The sequence below is a fragment of the Anomaloglossus baeobatrachus genome, chromosome 2, assembly GCF_048569485.1.
Source record: "Anomaloglossus baeobatrachus isolate aAnoBae1 chromosome 2, aAnoBae1.hap1, whole genome shotgun sequence".
NCBI classification, from domain to species: domain Eukaryota; kingdom Metazoa; phylum Chordata; class Amphibia; order Anura; family Aromobatidae; genus Anomaloglossus; species Anomaloglossus baeobatrachus.
In genome coordinates, this window is record NC_134354.1 from 11,565,383 (window position 1) to 11,582,677 (window position 17,295).

General features: G+C 51.2%; 1 protein-coding gene across 2 annotated transcripts in view; it reads right to left on the reverse strand.

Moving 5' to 3' along the window:
- Positions 1 to 17,295, reverse strand: part of CFAP44 (cilia and flagella associated protein 44) — a 160,351-nt gene that overhangs the window by 100,757 nt on the left and 42,299 nt on the right. For both annotated transcript variants that reach the window (XM_075334873.1, XM_075334872.1), the window contains exons 15-22: positions 16,752 to 16,862; positions 14,298 to 14,450; positions 13,670 to 13,897; positions 13,427 to 13,575; positions 8,060 to 8,339; positions 7,910 to 7,965; positions 7,203 to 7,365; positions 5,212 to 5,342 (exon numbers count right to left, since the gene is read on the reverse strand). In XM_075334873.1, coding sequence (XP_075190988.1) covers positions 5,212 to 5,342; positions 7,203 to 7,365; positions 7,910 to 7,965; positions 8,060 to 8,339; positions 13,427 to 13,575; positions 13,670 to 13,897; positions 14,298 to 14,450; positions 16,752 to 16,862 — 1,271 coding nt within the window. The remainder of the gene's footprint in view (positions 1 to 5,211; positions 5,343 to 7,202; positions 7,366 to 7,909; positions 7,966 to 8,059; positions 8,340 to 13,426; positions 13,576 to 13,669; positions 13,898 to 14,297; positions 14,451 to 16,751; positions 16,863 to 17,295) is intronic.

Sequence of the window (17,295 nt, forward strand, 5' to 3'; positions counted from 1 at the left end):
ACCCTGTTAAGATCCGAGGGTGTTAACGGACGCTTGTAAGGTGGGACCGGAAAGCGCCGATACTTGTCCCTTGAGAGAGCCCTTGTCCATTCCGGATTGAAGGAAAGAAAGAAAAGTGGGCAAGGCAAACGGCCAGGGAGTAAAACCCTGATCAGAGCACCAGGATAAGAAGATCCTCCAAGTCCTGTGATAGATCTTGGCGGACGTTGGTTTCCTGGCCTGTCTCATGGTGGCAATGACCTCTGGAGATATCCCTGATGACGCTAGGAGCCAGGACTCAATGGCCACACAGTCAGGTTTAGAGCCGCAGAATTCCGAAGGAAATATGGCCCTTGAGGCAGCAAGTCTGGTCGGTCTGGGAGTGTCCACGGTTGACCCACCGTGAGGTGCCACAGATCCGGGTACCACAATCACCTCGGCCAGTCTGGAGCGACGAGGATGGCGCGGCGACAGTCTGACCTGATCTTGCGTAACACTCTGGGCAGTAGTGCCAGAGGAGGAAATACATAAGCCAGTCGAAACTGCGACCAATCCTGAACTAACGCGTCCGCCGCCAGAGCTCTGTGATCCTTGGACCGAGCCATGAATGCCGGGACTTTGTTGTTGTGCCGAGACGCCATTAGATCGACGTCCGGCGTTCCCCAGCGGCAACAGATCTCTAGAAACACGTCCGGGTGAAGAGACCATTCCCCTGCGTCCATGCCCTGGCGACTGAGAAAATCTGCTTCCCAGTTTTCTACGCCCGGGATGTGAACTGCGGAGATGGTGGAGGCTGTGGCTTCCGCCCACAGCCGAATCCGCCGAACTGCTCGGAAGGCTTGACGACTGCGCGTGTGCCGCCCTGGTGGATGATGTACGCAACCGCCGTGGCGTTGTCCGACTGAATTCGGATCTGCCTGCCCTCCAGCCACCGCTGGAACACCTTTAGGGCTAGATCCACTGCCCTTATCTCCAGAACATTGATCTGAAGGGAGGACTCTGTCGGAGTCCAGGTTCCCTGAGCCGAGTGGTGGAGGAAGACCGCTCCCCACCCTGACAGACTCGCGTCCGTCGTGACCACAGCCTCAGCTGGGGGCCGGAAGGATTTTTCCTTCGCCCAGGAAGTGGAAAGAAGACACCACTGAAGAGAGGTTTTGCTGCAAGGGAAAGAGAGACGTTCTTGTCTAGGGACGTCGACCTCCTGTCCCATTTGCGGTGTCCGATAGAATCGGACGCAGACGAAACTGCGCAAGGGAACTGCCTCCCTTGCTGCCACCATCATCCTTAGAAAGTGCATTAGGCGCCTCAAGGGGTGACTGGGCCCGAAGGAGAGATTGCACCCCTGTCTGTAGTGAACGCTGACTATGCAGCGGAAGCTTCACTATCGCTGAGAGAGTATGACACTCCATCCCGAGGCAAGTCAGTGATTGGGTCGGTGTCAGTTTTGACCTTGGAAATTTGATGATCCACCCGAACCCCTGGAGAGTCTCCAGAGCAATGGTCAGGTTGTGTTGACATGCCACCCAGGAGGGTGTCTTGACTAGAAGATCGTCTAGGTAAGTGATCACCGAGTGGCCCTGAGAGTGTAGGACCGCCACCACTGCTGCCATGACCTTGGTGAAGACCCGTGGGGCTGTCGCCAGGCCGAATGGCAGTGCCACGAACTGAAGTGTTCGTCCCTGATGGCGAAACGCAGAAAGCGTTGAAGCTCGGGTGCGATCGGCACATGGAGATAAGCATCCTTGATGTCAATTGATGCTAGGAAGTCTCCTTGTGACATCGAGGCTTCAGAGTGTTCACCGCCTGAAAAAGTGCATCGGCTCGCTCGGGGGGCGGAGATGTTTTGAAGAAACGAGTCGGAGGACGAGAGCAGAGCTCTATCCTGTAACCGTGAGACAGAATGTCTCTCACCCATCGGTCTTGGAAATGTGGCCACCAGGCGTCGCAAAAGCGGGAGAGCCTGCCACCGACCGAGGACGCGGTCTTGGTGAGGCCGAAGTCATGAGGAAGCCGCCTTGTGACTTAGACCGCCATGCAGAAGAGTTCCTCTAGCCCTCCTCTGACCTGTTGGACGTGGAGGAACGGAACTTTGCTGAGGACCGAAATGACCGAAACCTTTGGACTGGGGCAAGGACGAGACCTTTCCCTTGGACTGTCTAGGAACTTCATCCAATTGCTCGCCAAACAAACGGTCGTCAGAAAATGGCAAACCGGTTAAGAACTTCTTGGAAGCAGAGCCTGCCTTCCATTCACGTAGCCACATGGCCCTGCAGACTGCCACCGAATTGGTGGATGCTACCGCTGTACGGCTCGCAGAGTCCAGGAACGGCGTTCATGGCGTAGAACGAAAAAACCTACGCCTGAGAAGTGAAGGACACAACCTGCGGGCCAGAGGTGTGTGCAACCGCAATAATCTCAGCCAGAGAAGCTGAGATAGCTTGGAGTGCCCTCACGGCTGCGAAGGCTGGAGCAAAAGATGCGACTATGGCTTCATAGATGGATTTCATCATAAGCTTTATTTGCCTGTCAGTGGCATTCGTGAGAGATGGCATCTGCCACTAATACTACGGATCTAGCCGCCAGCCTAGAGACTGGAGAATCCACCCTGTGACACTGAGCCCAACCCTTAACAACGTCAGGGGGGAAAAGGGTAACGCGTATCAATAAGGCGCTTAGTAAGCGCTTGTCCGTAAAGTTCTGTGCTTCTGGACGGCCCCTCTGGAGTTAGAGTGATCGAAACACGCACTCCTGATGAAGTCGGGGAAGGTTCCCAGCGGGCCCGCTTAGCCTATCAGAGGCCGCGGTCCGTGACGGAGTTCTCACCGTGGGATCTGGGTGTTACCCCAGGAGCCCCTTGTTGTACCGACCCAGAGGGACCCGGGAGCGATGAACTCACAGCTCCCTGGCCCTGTGTTATCGGTCTGGACTGCAAGGCTTCCAGTATCTTAGCAGACCCTCTGTCCATAGACTGAGTCCTGGAATGTGAAAGCTACTCAGAGATTTGCTGATTCCGACATGCAAACTCTGTCCCTGTCATCTGTGCAGTGGAAACCGGCGGTACCACCTGGCCGAGGGTCCCACCAGTGCCGGAGGCTCCGGCTGAGTGAGTGCCCTCGGGGCCAAGCATTGTACACAATGAGGGTATGTGGACCCTGCCTGTAATATAGCCGCACAAGAGGTACAGGTTGTAAAATAAGCCAGTGCCTTGGCACCCTTACTCTTTAAGAGCAGACAACAGCATGTCGTCCGCAGTGTAATCAGTGAGGGTATACAGCCAAAAGCAAATAATGCTGCCGAACAGTGAGATCATATACCATATAAATAAACATATATATATACACTGCGGCACCAAGGGGGGTCAGCACCTGAAAACTGGTGCCCCACAGTGCTCAGTGAGGGGGAAGGAGGATACCAACGTATGCTCCAGCCCTCCCTGCCGACGTCCAGTCGGCCGTCCCGTCGTTACTCCTGACTGGCAGGCCCGAGAACGGGTATATGGTACTAGGCCGCAAGAGCCGGGGACTAAATTTAAAAACGCGGCCGACAAACATGGCGCGGTCGGCGCGGTAGTCCCAGTCTCACAAACCACTCAGCAACCGCTGCGGCATTTGTAACACAGATGCTGCATGCACCGTCCCTCAGGGGACACAGAGTACCTTATGATGCAGGGCTCTGTCCCTGATGATGTCCAGTCTCCTGTCCGTCAGAATCATCCAGGGGCTGCGGATGGAGCCCGGTCCCAGTGCATGGCGACCGGTTAGGATCCCCCTCTCCCAGAGCAGTGGAGCAGATTCTGAGATCCTCCACCGGCAGAATTATAACAATGGCTGCCGGCGTTCCGAGGGGAGGAGAGAGCCGTGGGCGGAACCGCAAAAGTGCGGGAACCTGGTGGCCCATAGTGATCAGTGAGGGGGGCGGAGGACAGCGAAGTGTGCTCCAGCCCTCACTGTCGGCATCATACCGACCGTCCCGCCTTTCTCCCTTACTGGCAGGCTCAGGGGCGGGAGTTTAACCCACTAGGCCGCAAAAGCCGGGGACTAAAGTAAAAAACCGCGGCCGACAAACAGGCACGGTCGGCGCGGTAGTCCCAGACAAAAAATCCACACCGCAGTCGCAGCTGCGTCTGAGGCCAAGGTGCTTCATGCACCGTCCCAACGGGGACACAGAGTACCTGTAGATGCAGGGCCATGTCCCTGACGATACTCCGTCTCCTGTCCGGAAGATTCCCCCAGGGGCTGCGGAGGGAGCCCGGTCCCAGTGGCTGGATGACCGGTTAGGATCCCACTTCCCCAGAGCCCCTAAGGGATGGGGAAGGAAAACGGCATGTGGCTCCTGCCTGTGTACCCGCAATGGGTACCTCAACCTTAACAGCACCGCCGACTCAGTGGGGTGAGAAGGGAGCATGCCGGGGGCCCTGTTAGGGGCCCTCTTTTCTTCCATCCGATATAATCAGCAGCTGCTGCTGACTAAAATGTGGAGCATTGTGTGCATGTGTGCCTCCTTCAACACAAAGCATAAAACTGATGGGCCCGTGATGCACGGGAGGGTGTATAGCAGAGGGGAGGGGTTACACTTTTTAAAGTGTAATACTTTGTGTGGCCTCCGGAGGCAGAAGCTATACACCCCAATTGTCTGGGTCTCCCAATGGAGCGACAAAGAAAGATATCTTTTCAGGGTTTATCATGAGGCTGCTACAGCCGGGTCTGCGCAGGGAACTGCTCGCCACGCCTGGGGGACTGGTCACCACACCTGGGGCACTGCTCACGATTAAATTTACTCCAATACATTGCAACATGCACAACTGAAGTGAGTAAAGCCAACAGTGCATGAGTCAGCAACGTCAGGGCATGCTGGGAGTTGTAGTGTCACAACACCTGACGTGCTGCCGGTTGATGACCAGTGCCCTACTAGGACCATAGACTCCAATGGTCATTAACGCCTTCCTGGGGCATTTGGTGTTGTTTGAGGTTTGATGCAAAAAAAAAAAAAAAAAAAAAAATTCTCACAATGCATTGCAGCAGAGCCTAGTGCACTAACCCTCTGCCATTGTTTTTTGGTTTTTAGCTTTCATTGTGCAGAATTCTTTATTTCGGTAATGAGAGAAGCGAGCGATGTGAATGGTTTATTTTTTTATTAAATGTATAACTTTTTCTCCTTCTTTAGTCCTTGTTGGGGGCTTGTGGGTGCGGTGAGTCTATGATCTGTAATGCCGGGGACACGGCCTCCACTTACCGAGCCTGCAGCTTCTTCAGGCCGATGTTGTGCTTCTCCTGCTCCCAGGCCAGCTCCTTCCGCACGGTGCGGACCCTCTCCGACGTCTGACGTTCCATCTCTTCACGGATCCGGGAGTCCATCTCAAACTCCTACAACAAGGAACCCCAGGTTGTGGGTCACTATTTAGGTCATGTCTATCTCTGACATCAGCCTGGATGTTATAGGCTCCATTTCTCACCGGCGATGTCACGGACAGGTATACAGATCTTGGCCCACATACCGTCATTTATTATACACACCAAAACTCTGCAGCTTTCTGATATGTGTTGTGTTTCAATCCACCCTTAGTTCAAAAATACAAAAATGGTCAGTAGCTAAGTCATAGGCGCTGAAAGCATCTCTATGAGAGTCAGAATGAGGTCAGGATGAGGCCAGGACAAGACCAAGATGAGGCCAGAACAAGACCAGCATGAAGCCAGGACAAGACCAGGATGAGGCCAGAACAAGACCAGCATGAGGCCAGGACAAGACCAAGATGAGGCCAGGACAAGATCAAGATGAGGCCAGAACAAGACCAGGATGAGGCCAGAACAAGACCAGCATGAGGCCAGGACAAGACCAAGATAAGGCCAGAACAAGACCAGCATGAGGCCAGGACAAGACCAGGATGAGGCCAGAACAAGACCAAGATGAGGCCCTCAGGACAAGACCAGGATGAGGCCAGAACGAGACCAGCATGAGGCCAGGACAAGACCAAGATGAGGCCAGAACAAGACCAGCATGAGGCCCTCAGGACAAGACCAGGATGAGGCCAGAACAAGACCAGCATGAGGCCAGGACAAGACCAGCATGAGGCCAGGACAAGACCAGCATGAGGCCAGGACAAGACCAGGATGAGGCCAGAACAAGACCAGCATGAGGCCAGGACAAGACCAAGATGAGGCCAGGACAAGACCAAGATGAGGCCAGAACAAGACCAAGATGAGGCCAGGAGAAGACCAAGATGAGGCCAGGACAAGACTAGCATAAGGCCAGGACAAGACCAGCATGAGGCCAGGACAAGACCAAGATGGGGCCAGAACAAGACCAAGATGAGGCCAGAACAAGACCAGGATGAGGGCAGAACAAGACCAGGATGAGGCCAGGACAAGACCAAGATGAGGCCAGGACAAGACCAAGATGAGGCCAGAACAAGACCAGGATGAGGCCAGAACAAGACCAGGATGAGGCCAGAACAAGACCAGGATGAGGGCAGAACAAGACCAGGAGGAGAACAGAACAAGACCAGGATGAGGCCAGAACAAGACCAGCAGGAGGCCAGAACAAGACCAGGATGAGGCCAGGACAAGACCAAGATGAGGCCAGGACAAGACCAGGAGGAGGTCAGGACAAGACCAGGATGAGGCCAGGACAAGACCAGGATGAGGCCAGGACAAGGCCAGGATGAGGTCAGAACGAGGCCAGGATGAGGCCAGAATGAGGCTGGAACAAAGTCAGAATGGAGCCAGAGTGAGGCCAGAACTAGGTCAGAACCAGGCCAGAACGAGGCCATGATGAGGCCGGAACAAGGTCAGAATGTATCATGGACGATGCTGGTATGAGGACAGAACAAGTTCAGAAAGGCCAAGACGACACCAGGACGAGACAAAGACAAGGCCAGAACTAGGGCAGAAGGAGGTCAGGACAAGGCCAGAACAAGGCTTCAATAGAGATGCACTGATGAGTGACCCCTGGAACACTGGAGGTGTCAGCAGGACACATTTTGCTGCAGACTGACAGGAGGGCCGGTGGAAAAGGATGGAGGAGGCAGAGGGTGGGTATAAGACAGGGCTCAGGGGACTTAAAATTAAAGCACCACAACAGCCGTGCAATAAATAATAAACACTCCAGTGGTGCGTTCAGCACCGGACTGCATTTTCCTGCCCACTGACACAGGTAAGACCACCAGGTGATAATAAGCGTATCACTGTCGACATTAAGAGGAGTCCTCTCGGGGGTCCGGTACGTACCGCTCTGCCCAGCTGCATGTGATGTGGTAACGCCATATTCTTCTTCAGTAGTTGCCGGAAGTCCGTCCTCAACCTCTGGAGCTCGCGCCTCCGGCCGACCTTCTTACTTTCGGCCTCCTTCATCAGGAGGTCGTGCTGCCGCTTCTGCTTGGCATCTTCTATGCTGTAAGGGATCACACTGGTGTCAATTCCAGCAGATCCGAGGAGTCCTGATGCCCACGAGTATCACAAACAATATGGGGTCCACAATATTATAGCTTTGCCCCAACTTAAGCAGCCACTACAATGGGGTCCTAATCAGCTGCATGAAAGTGGGGGACCTAGCGATGAATGCCAATGTTATCTATTACAGGGGTTATCTATAGAATGTACGATTGCTGGGACCCCACTAATCATCAGAACGGGGGACCTGAAGAGACCTGTGTGAGTAGAGCAGTACTGAGCATGTGCGGCCATTGCTTCCTTTACTGTCTATTGGAGAGGTGGTCGCACATGCTCAGTACAGAAACAGTCACAAATTTGACAACAAGGGGGGTCTCCAGGCTATGTATTAACTATTCTTGAGACTGGGGTGGTGTGTCGCTCGTGCAGACATCATGGTACCATCACATGACCTGGACTGCATACTGGTTAGATGCAGTCACATTCATCATATAATGATATATTAAGGGTCTGCATTATCGCCATACATTACATGGGACCCCTACCTGTACGCATCGGGGTCCTCGATATCCTCCGCAGGCTTCTCTGCATCGAGGCTTAGCTGCAAAATACACACAGATCAGTGGCGCCGCCATCCTGCATATGGCTGGCAGTATCCAATGGTTTGCGAGGCACCATGTGATGGTGAACCCTACCCGAGGAGAAGGCACTTTGGCTTTCTTCACTTTCAGCTCTCGCTCGATGTCCTCCATGGAGAGGATGCTGAAGGTGAAGATGTTGCCGTCGGCTCCGCAGGTCACCAGATACTGGTTATCGAAGCTGGAGCTGATGGCTTGGATGGCTCCGTACTGGTTATCATGGACCCCGAGAGACCAGTAATTGCCCATGGAATCGAGTGCAGGGTCGTTGGGCTGGAGGGGGTAAACCCTGACCGCTCCATCCTCCATCCCACAGAACAGCAGCTGCTTGTTGGAGCTGTGGAAAGAAAATGAATAAAACACAACACAAAATAAGCACGTATCTATGAGCCTCTAAGTGATGGTTATACAGTAATCAAGAGAGCCGGCCTCTGGGCTGGAGAACCCCTGTAAAGAGGACCGGCCTCTGGGCTGGAGAACCCCATAAAGAGGACCGGCCTCTGGGCTGGAGAACCCCATAAAGAGGACCAGCCTCTGGGATGGAGAACCCCTGTAAAGAAGACCTGCCTCTAGGATGGAGAACCCCTGTAAAGAAGACTGGCCTCTGGGCTGGAGAACCCCTGTAAAGAGGACCGGCCTCTGAGCTGGAGAACCCCTGTAAAGAGGACCTACCTCTGGAATGGAGAACGCCTGTAAAGAGGAGCTGCCTCTGGGATGGAGAACCCCTGTAAAGAGGACCGGCCTCTAGACTGGAGAACCCCTGTAAAGAGGACTGGCCTCTGGGCTAGAGAACCCCTGTAAAGAGGAGCTGTCTCTGGGATGGAGAACCCCTGAAAAAAGGACCGGCCTCTGGGCTAGAGAACCCCTGTAAAGAGGAATGGCCTCTGGGCTGGAGAATCCCTGTAAAGAGGACCAGCCTCTAGGATAGACAACCGCTGTAAAGAAGACTGGCCTCTGGGTTGGACAACCCCTGTAAAGAGGACTGGCCTCTGGGATGGACAACCCCTGTAAAGAAGACTGGCCTCTGGGATGTAGAATCCCTGTAAAGAGGACCGGACTCTGAGCTGTAGAACCCCTGTAAAGAGGACGGCCTCTGGGTTGGAGAACCCCTGTAAAGAGGACCGGACTCTGAGCTGGAGAACCCCTGTAAAGAGGACCGAACTCTGAGCTGAAGAACCCCTGTAAAGAGGACCAGCCTTCTGGGCTGGAGAACCCCTGTAAAGAGGACCGGCCTCTGGGCTGGAGAACCCCTATAAAGAGGACCCACCTCTGGGCTGGAGAACCCCTGTAAAGAGGACCGGCCTCTGGAGAACCCCTGTAAAGAGGACCGGCCTCTGGGCTGGAGAACCCCTGTAAAGAGGAGCTGTCACCAGGTCAGAAGCATCCAGCCTTTACTCTTATGTTACTCCTGCTGCTGCCCTGGGTTTTTTCTTTTAACCCCTTCCTGCTTCGATCGATTTCCATTTTTTTTTTTCATCTTCCCTCTACGGTAAAGCTGACCGGGCAGTATGATTCTCCAGATCCGTGCGAGAAGACAGATGCCAAATATGTATCGTTATTCTTTTATTTCAGTGATAAAGAAAATTCTGTTGCCATTTTTGGAGACCTGTAGCGCTCTCATTTTTCGGGATCTGGGGCCGTGTGACGGATTATTTTTTGCACCCTGAGCTCACGATTTCACTGATCCCATCCATTTTTGGGTAAAATCAATGTTTTCATCGCCTCCTATATTTCCGCATTTTTTTGCTGCAGCCAAAAATAAATGTATTCTGGTGTTTTGATTTTTTTCTCGTTACGCCGTTTACCAATCGGATTTGTTTATTTTATATTTTGACTTTTACAAATACAGCGATACCAAATACGTGCTTTGTTTTTTTTATTGTTTTATTTTTAATGGGGCAAAGGGGGGGGTGATTGGAACTTTCATACTTTGTCATATTGTTAAAAATATTTTATTTTACTGTAATGAATAATCCCCTTAGCCTGTGACCCCGGAAGTGCAGGCGCCGGCAGTTCCGGGGTCAATCAGCTCCCTGTGCTCGGCGGCCGCAGTTTGTATTCGCGTCTTAATTAACGTGGACACAAATAAATGGATGTGCGCCTCTCCCCCCCCCCTCCCCACTCTGAAAAAAAAGAAAAAAAAATTAAAAAAAAAAAAAAAATTTTCTTTTGCTGCCTGAAGGTGCCGCCCTCCGCAACCTGCCGCCCCAGGCACCGGACCACGGGTGCCTAATGGTAAGTACGGCCCTGCCCTTAGGGAACATGAAGCTGCGATCATGTGGGGCTTGTGCTGTACAGTGCAGGACATCAGCACCAGCTCTGCTCTGTGAAGCTAAAATCCCCATCTCCTATGAACGCTGGATATATGCTGGCTTTCACAGGAGCACTGTGATGACATACACAGCAGACCCCAATAAGACCGCGATCACGTCACAGGCAAGCCGATGAGTGCATGCAATGACGAGTCCTGGGGTATTGCTGCCTTCAGACTCCGCGATACCCTGCGGTGGAACGCCGCTCATTTAATTAAGCGCAATATATGACTTAGGAGGACTACTGCACGGATTCACTAATGGGCCATTTTTTGCCCCTTTTAGAATTAGAAGCGCAAAACAAGATGGCCTAAACTTTTATGGACCTATTCAAAGTCTATCTAGCAACCCCTGATGAGCCCAAAAAACAGAAGGGGGGAAACGCATGGAGACATTTGTGATGGCCCCAGCAGATAAGTAAACCCTTTCACTGGGGGTATTTTCGTATATGCCTTGCACATGATTTTGTGGGAGTGACCATATACTGTACGTAGCTATATTTCTGTCCATAGATGACTGTGAACCTCAGCACTGTTTGCATTTCTTGTAGGTGATGGCTGCCATCTAGTGGCGTAGAGGGGGTGAGCAGGGATAGACCAGGGCTAGCCAACATCGATAGGGGGCGCCCAAAAAACTAAGGTGTATTTACCTCCGCTGCCAGACGGGGATAAATAGAGGGAATTTTAGTCGTATTCCTTTAACTCATTGATTACCTGTGGCTATCATACCGCCATAACACTCACAACTTATTTAGAGAGAGAGAGAACTTATAGAATGTAAGCCCGCAAGGGTAGGGCCCTCTTCCCTCTGTACTAGTCTGTCTACTGTAACTTGTATACGTATTTTGTATGTAACCCCCTTCTCATGTACAGCACCATGGAATTAATGGTGCTCTATAAATAAATAATAATAATAATAAATAATAATAGTTCATTTTCTGTGCAGTCACCCTAAGGCTATGTGCCCACGGGACCTTGTTTCTGCGGATTTTGCCGCGGAAAACCTGCGGATTTTTCTGGATTTTCCAGATAAATCCGCAGGTTTTAGCATGTACAGTCACTCCCCATGTTATCCTATGGGACATGGGGAGTGCTGTGTCCACGCTGCGGAAAGTGCGGCCGCCGAACATGCTGCGGATGACCGCATCCGCAGGTATAATTGCATGTCAATTATTCATGCGGAATTACCTGCGGAAATCCCGGCCCTCCGCTATGGAGATAAGAGGCCGGGACGTCCGCAGGTAAGCCGCATGAATGTCCGCACGTTTCCCGCAGCTATTCCGCTGTAATCTAGCAGCTAAAAATAGCTGCGGATGCCGGCGGGCAGCTGCGGGAAACATGCGCTCGTACCTGCGGATACATCCGCAGGTACGAGCGCCCGTGGGCACATAGCCTAAGGCTATGTGCCCATGGGACAATGTACCCGAGGGTATCTCCACAGGTTTCCTACAGCAGCTCCCCGGAATCCGCAGCTATCCATTGCTGTGGGATTCCAGCGAAATATCTGCGGTAAACCTGCGGACATTCATGAGGCTTACCTGCGGACGTCCCGGCCTCTTATCTCCATAGCGGAGGGCCGGGATTTCCGCAGGTATTTCCGCAGGAATAATTGACATGCAGTTATGTGCGGCTGCGGGAAATCCACAGCATATTCCACAGCCGCACATACCGCAGCATATTCCACAGCCGCACATACCGCAGCATATTCCACAGCCGCACATACCGCAGCATATTCCACAGCCGCACATACCGCAGCATATTCCACAGCCGCACATACCGCAGCATATTCCACAGCCGCACATACCGCAGCATATTCCACAGCCGCACATACCGCAGCATATTCCACAGCCGCACATACCGCAGCATATTCCACAGCCGCACATACCGCAGCATATTCCACAGCCGCACATACCGCAGCATATTCCACAGCCGCACATACCGCAGCATATTCCACATCCGCACATACCGCAGCATATTCCACAGCCGCACATACCGCAGCATATTCCACAGCCGCACATACCACAGCATATTCCACATCCGCACATACCGCAGCATATTCCACAGCCGCACATACCGCAGCATATTCCACAGCCGCACATACCGCAGCATATTCCACAGCCGCACATACCGCAGCATATTCCACATCCGCACATACCGCAGCATATTCCACAGCCGCACATGCCGCAGCATATTCCACAGCCGCACATACCGCAGCATATTCCACAGCCGCACATACCGCAGCATATTCCACAGCCGCACATACCGCAGCATATTCCACATCCGCACATACCGCAGCATATTCCACATCCGCACATACCGCAGCATATTCCACATCCGCACATACCGCAGCATATTCCACAGCCGCACATGCCGCAGCATATTCCACAGCCGCACATACCGCAGAATATTCCACAGCCGCACATACCGCAGCATATTCCACAGCCGCACATACCGCAGCATATTCCACAGCCGCACATACCGCAGCATATTCCACAGCCGCACATACCGCAGCATATTCCACATCCGCACATACCGCAGCATATTCCACAGCCGCACATACCGCAGCATATTCCACAGCCGCACATACCGCAGCATATTCCACAGCCGCACATACCGCAGCATATTCCACAGCCGCACATACCGCAGCATATTCCACAGCCGCACATATCCGAAGCGTGGACACAGCACTCCCCATGTCACATAGGGTAACATGGGGAGTGTCTGAACTTGCTAAAACCTGCGGATTTATCTAAAAAATCCAGAAAACCCGCAGGTTTTCCACGGCAAAATCCGCAGGTACATTGTCCCGTGGGCACATGGCCTGACATGACATTTGTCTGTTTCCTGACTTTGTAGCTATATGGTCTATATGGTTTTAATTATTTAGTACTTTAACCTAATAGTAATAAAACATTGATCTTAGAGATATATTTTTGGTCTTCAGGATTTATCCTCTTTTGTGTTATAAATCTTTATGTTCTTTCTATACTTTAGACTCAGTGTAGCCAGCCTCAGATTACCTGTGGCCATAACAATTAGACTATTCCCCGACCTCGGTCCTACGGGACGCCCCGAGGACATGATCTGGATGGGAGGTACAGGTGGTTCTCTACCTGAAGTGCATTTTGTGGATGGGATTGGTGCTGCTGTTATGGATCGGCAGAGCCCGCGCCGGCTCGTCTCTCCTCATAGTCGGATCGTTAGGTTGTCCGCCGGCATCAGAAAACTGACAGAGGTAGAGGAAGCCAGCGTCGTACCCGTCCTGATGAAGAGGAGGAATCACACATTAGGACAGGAGCCGGCACCAGCAGACGGAGGATGATGATGATGATGGTTTTGGGCCAGATGACACTTACCAGGGACAACCAGAACTTCCCAGGACTGGCGTAGAAACCACACAGGATGGGACTGGGCTCTTCGGGGACATAGAGCTCCGGCAGCTGCTCCTCTTCATCATCTGTGACCGGCGGCAGGTCGTCTTCTGACCACTCCACTCCGCGCTGCTTCTGCTCCTGTATCCAGGCGTCCCGCTCCTTCATTTTCTGCTCCCGGATCTTCCGTATACGATCCAGTTGCTCCTCCCGCTGTGGAGCACACAAGAGACGACATAGGGTATAGCTAGGACCGACCACCAGGAAAACAAAGAGTAACAAGGGACCACAGCACGGATTTAGCATGAATGAGGTTGCAGTTCCCTGCACAGCCAGACCGCCTGGGAGCGCTAGTGAGCAGGAAATCATGGACGGGGCTGCCAAGCTACAGCATCCTCAGGATCGGCCTCCAAACATTATATGGTGAATTATACCTTTGTTTTTTTTCTTATTGCAGTCCGTGGTGATGTAAAGTCTTCTCTACCATTAAAATCCAAAGGTGCCCAAAAAAGAAGCAGTATATATGGATCCATACCGCCATATTGGGCCATGTAGAAACCGCAGGGATGAGTGTGATCTTTATGTGGTTGAATGTTCTGCGCCAAGCTCTTACCTCAATTTTGGACTTGATGCTGCTGAATCTGAAGTAACTGAGGGGGAGATTGAGGATTTCATAGGTGGAATCCGGGTCCGTCTTGTCGGCTGCGGGGGCCGGGACCTGAACGGCGAATCCATTCTCACAGAGAACCAGCAGCGTGCTCAGCTCCTGAGCCAGACAACAAAAGCACGGGGAATAAAGAAAACACAGAGAGATTAAACATGCCCCATACATTGAATGTGATCATCATAACCCGACCTGTGTCTGTGTATTGGAAGGTCAGATCTGGCTGCAATTTCCACCTGCAACCTATCAGGACAATATTACTACAGAAAGCAGCAGAGTTGAGAAAAAAGCCTTCAGAACACTGGTCCAGGGGCCACGTGGTTAGTCCATGGCCACCAAACCAGGGCCTGCGATCCTCCTCCTCCCAGCCGTCACCCCAGGGACCTTTTCTGATTCATAGGCCTGAAGCCACATCATGTGAGCCTTATACTCAGACGAGATCCCGGGATTCTGACCGGTAGAAGGAGGAGGGCGCCTGTGGGCGTGCTGCCATGCTAAGAGGGAGGACTGCGCACAGGAAATACCCTTGGGACTAGTCCCTGTGCTCATTAGCATATAATAAAGGATCTAGAGAAATACTTTTTCTAAAGATCTCTTTATCAATGCTACTAGATACAGGGATTAGCAATATGCACGCAGGACTGCTGCTGGTCCGGGCTGCATATTGCACCTGACAGGTTCCCTTTAAGGAAAGCAGCTTTGTAGATTAACAGTGCCTTGTGAAAGTATTCAGCCCCTTGAATTTTTCAACCTTTTCCCACATTTCAGGCTTCAAACATAAAGATTAAAAATGTAAATTTTATGGTGAAGAATCATCAACAAGTGACACAATTGTGAAGTTGAACGAAATGTATTGTTTATTTTAATTTTTTTCAAAAACTAATAAACTGAAAATTGTGGCGTGCAATATTATTCATCCCCTTTACTTTCAGTGCAGCAAACTCCCTCCAGAAGTTGATTGAGGATCTTTGAATGATGCAATGTTGTCCTAAATGACTGATGATGATAAATATAATCCCCTGTGTGTAACAAGTCTCCGTATAATGCCCCTGCTCTGTGATAGCCTCAGGGTTCTGTGTAAAGCGCAGGGAGCATCATGAAGACCAAGGAACACAACAGACAGGTCCATGATACTGTTGTGCAGAAGTTTAAAGCCGGATTTCGTTGCAAAAAGATTTCCACAACTTTAAACATCCCAAGGAGCACTGTGCAAGCGATCATATTGATAATGGAAGGAGAATCATACCCCTGCAAATCTACCAAGACCCGGCCGTCCATCCAAACTGTCATCTCACACAAGGAGAAGACTGATCAGAGATGCAGCCAAGAGGCCCATGATCCCTCTGGATGATCTGCAGAGATCTACAGCTGAGGTGGGAGAGTCTGTCCATAGGACAACAATCAGTCTACACTGCAGAAATCTGGCCTTTATGGAAGAATGGCAAGAAGAAAGCCATTTCTCAAAGATATCCATAAAAAGTGTTGTTTAAAGTTTGCCACAAGCCGCCTGGAGACACCAAACATGTGGAAGAAGGCGCTCTGCTCAGATAAAACCAAAACCAAACTATTAGGGCACAATGCCAAATGATATGTTTGGCATAAAAGCAACACAGCTCATCATCCTGAACACACCAACCCTACTGTCAAACATGGTGGAGGCAGCATCATGGTTTGGGCCTGCTTTTCTTCAGCAGGGACAGGGAAGATGGTTAAAATTGATGGGAAGATGGATGGAGCCAAATACAGGACCATTCCTGAAGAAAACCTGTTGGAGTCTGCAAAAGACCTGAGACTGGGACGGAGATTTGTCTTCCAACAAGACAATGATCCCAAACATAAAGCAAAATCTACAATGGAATGGTTCACAAATAACCGTATCCAGGTGTTAGAATGGCCAAGTCACAGTCCAGACCTCAACCCAATCGAGAATCTGTGGAAAGAGCTGAAAACTGCTGTTCACAAACGCCTCCATCCAACCTCACTCAGCTCCAGCTGTTTACAAAGGAAGAATGGGCGAGAATTTCACCTCTCCATGTGCAAAACTGATAGAGACATCCCCCAAGAGACTGTGCTGTAATCGCAGCAAAAGGGGGCGCTACAAAGTATTCACTTACAGGGGATGAATAATATTGCACGCAACAATTTACAGTTATTTATTTTTTATAAAAGTTTAAAATAAGCAATAACTTTCCTTCCTCTTCACAATTGTGTCACTTGTTGTAGATTCTTCACCAGAACATTAACATTTGTATCTTTATAATTGACGCCTGAAATGTGGGGAAAGGTTGAAAAATTCAAGGGGCTGAATACTTTCGCAAGGCTCTGTAAACACCTATAGATCTATACTGTTTGGTTGATGCTGACTCCTGAGAAGCCGTCCCGGCACAGGATGCCACTACTCACGTGGGAGGGGGGCGACCAGTGCAATTCTCTGACAGGTCCTGGAAGACGGATAAATCCAATGGCTTCATAGGCGTCTCCGACAGCAAAGAAGAAGACGGTCCTGTCCGTACTCTGCGGGCGGGGAGTAGAGAGGATCCTGATTATTACTGCAGCTATACAATGTGTGTATCTATATCGGGGGGGATCCGGTGTGCGGGGCCCCAGGACCACCTGTGTGTGCAGCATTTATATGTTATACATTAGTCACAGACGAAGCTGCAGTCAGACGTCTATCTCCAGCTTGCAGTGCTGCCCCCTGCTGGAGCCGCTGTCCTCACACTCGCAGATATGATCGGGGCAGATACTGTTTGATGTAGACTAATTAAGTTGCTGTTTTTCTCTTTTGCGCATTTGTTTTCCCATCCCCGTTTTCTATGCACACCGCCGTACAAACGCTGCACTTGCTTTTTGCAGGTGTTGTATTTTTTAATTATATCAATCAATTTATCATACAATATACTAAACGATGGGGGAAAAAAATAATAAAAAAAATCCGCCAAATAAA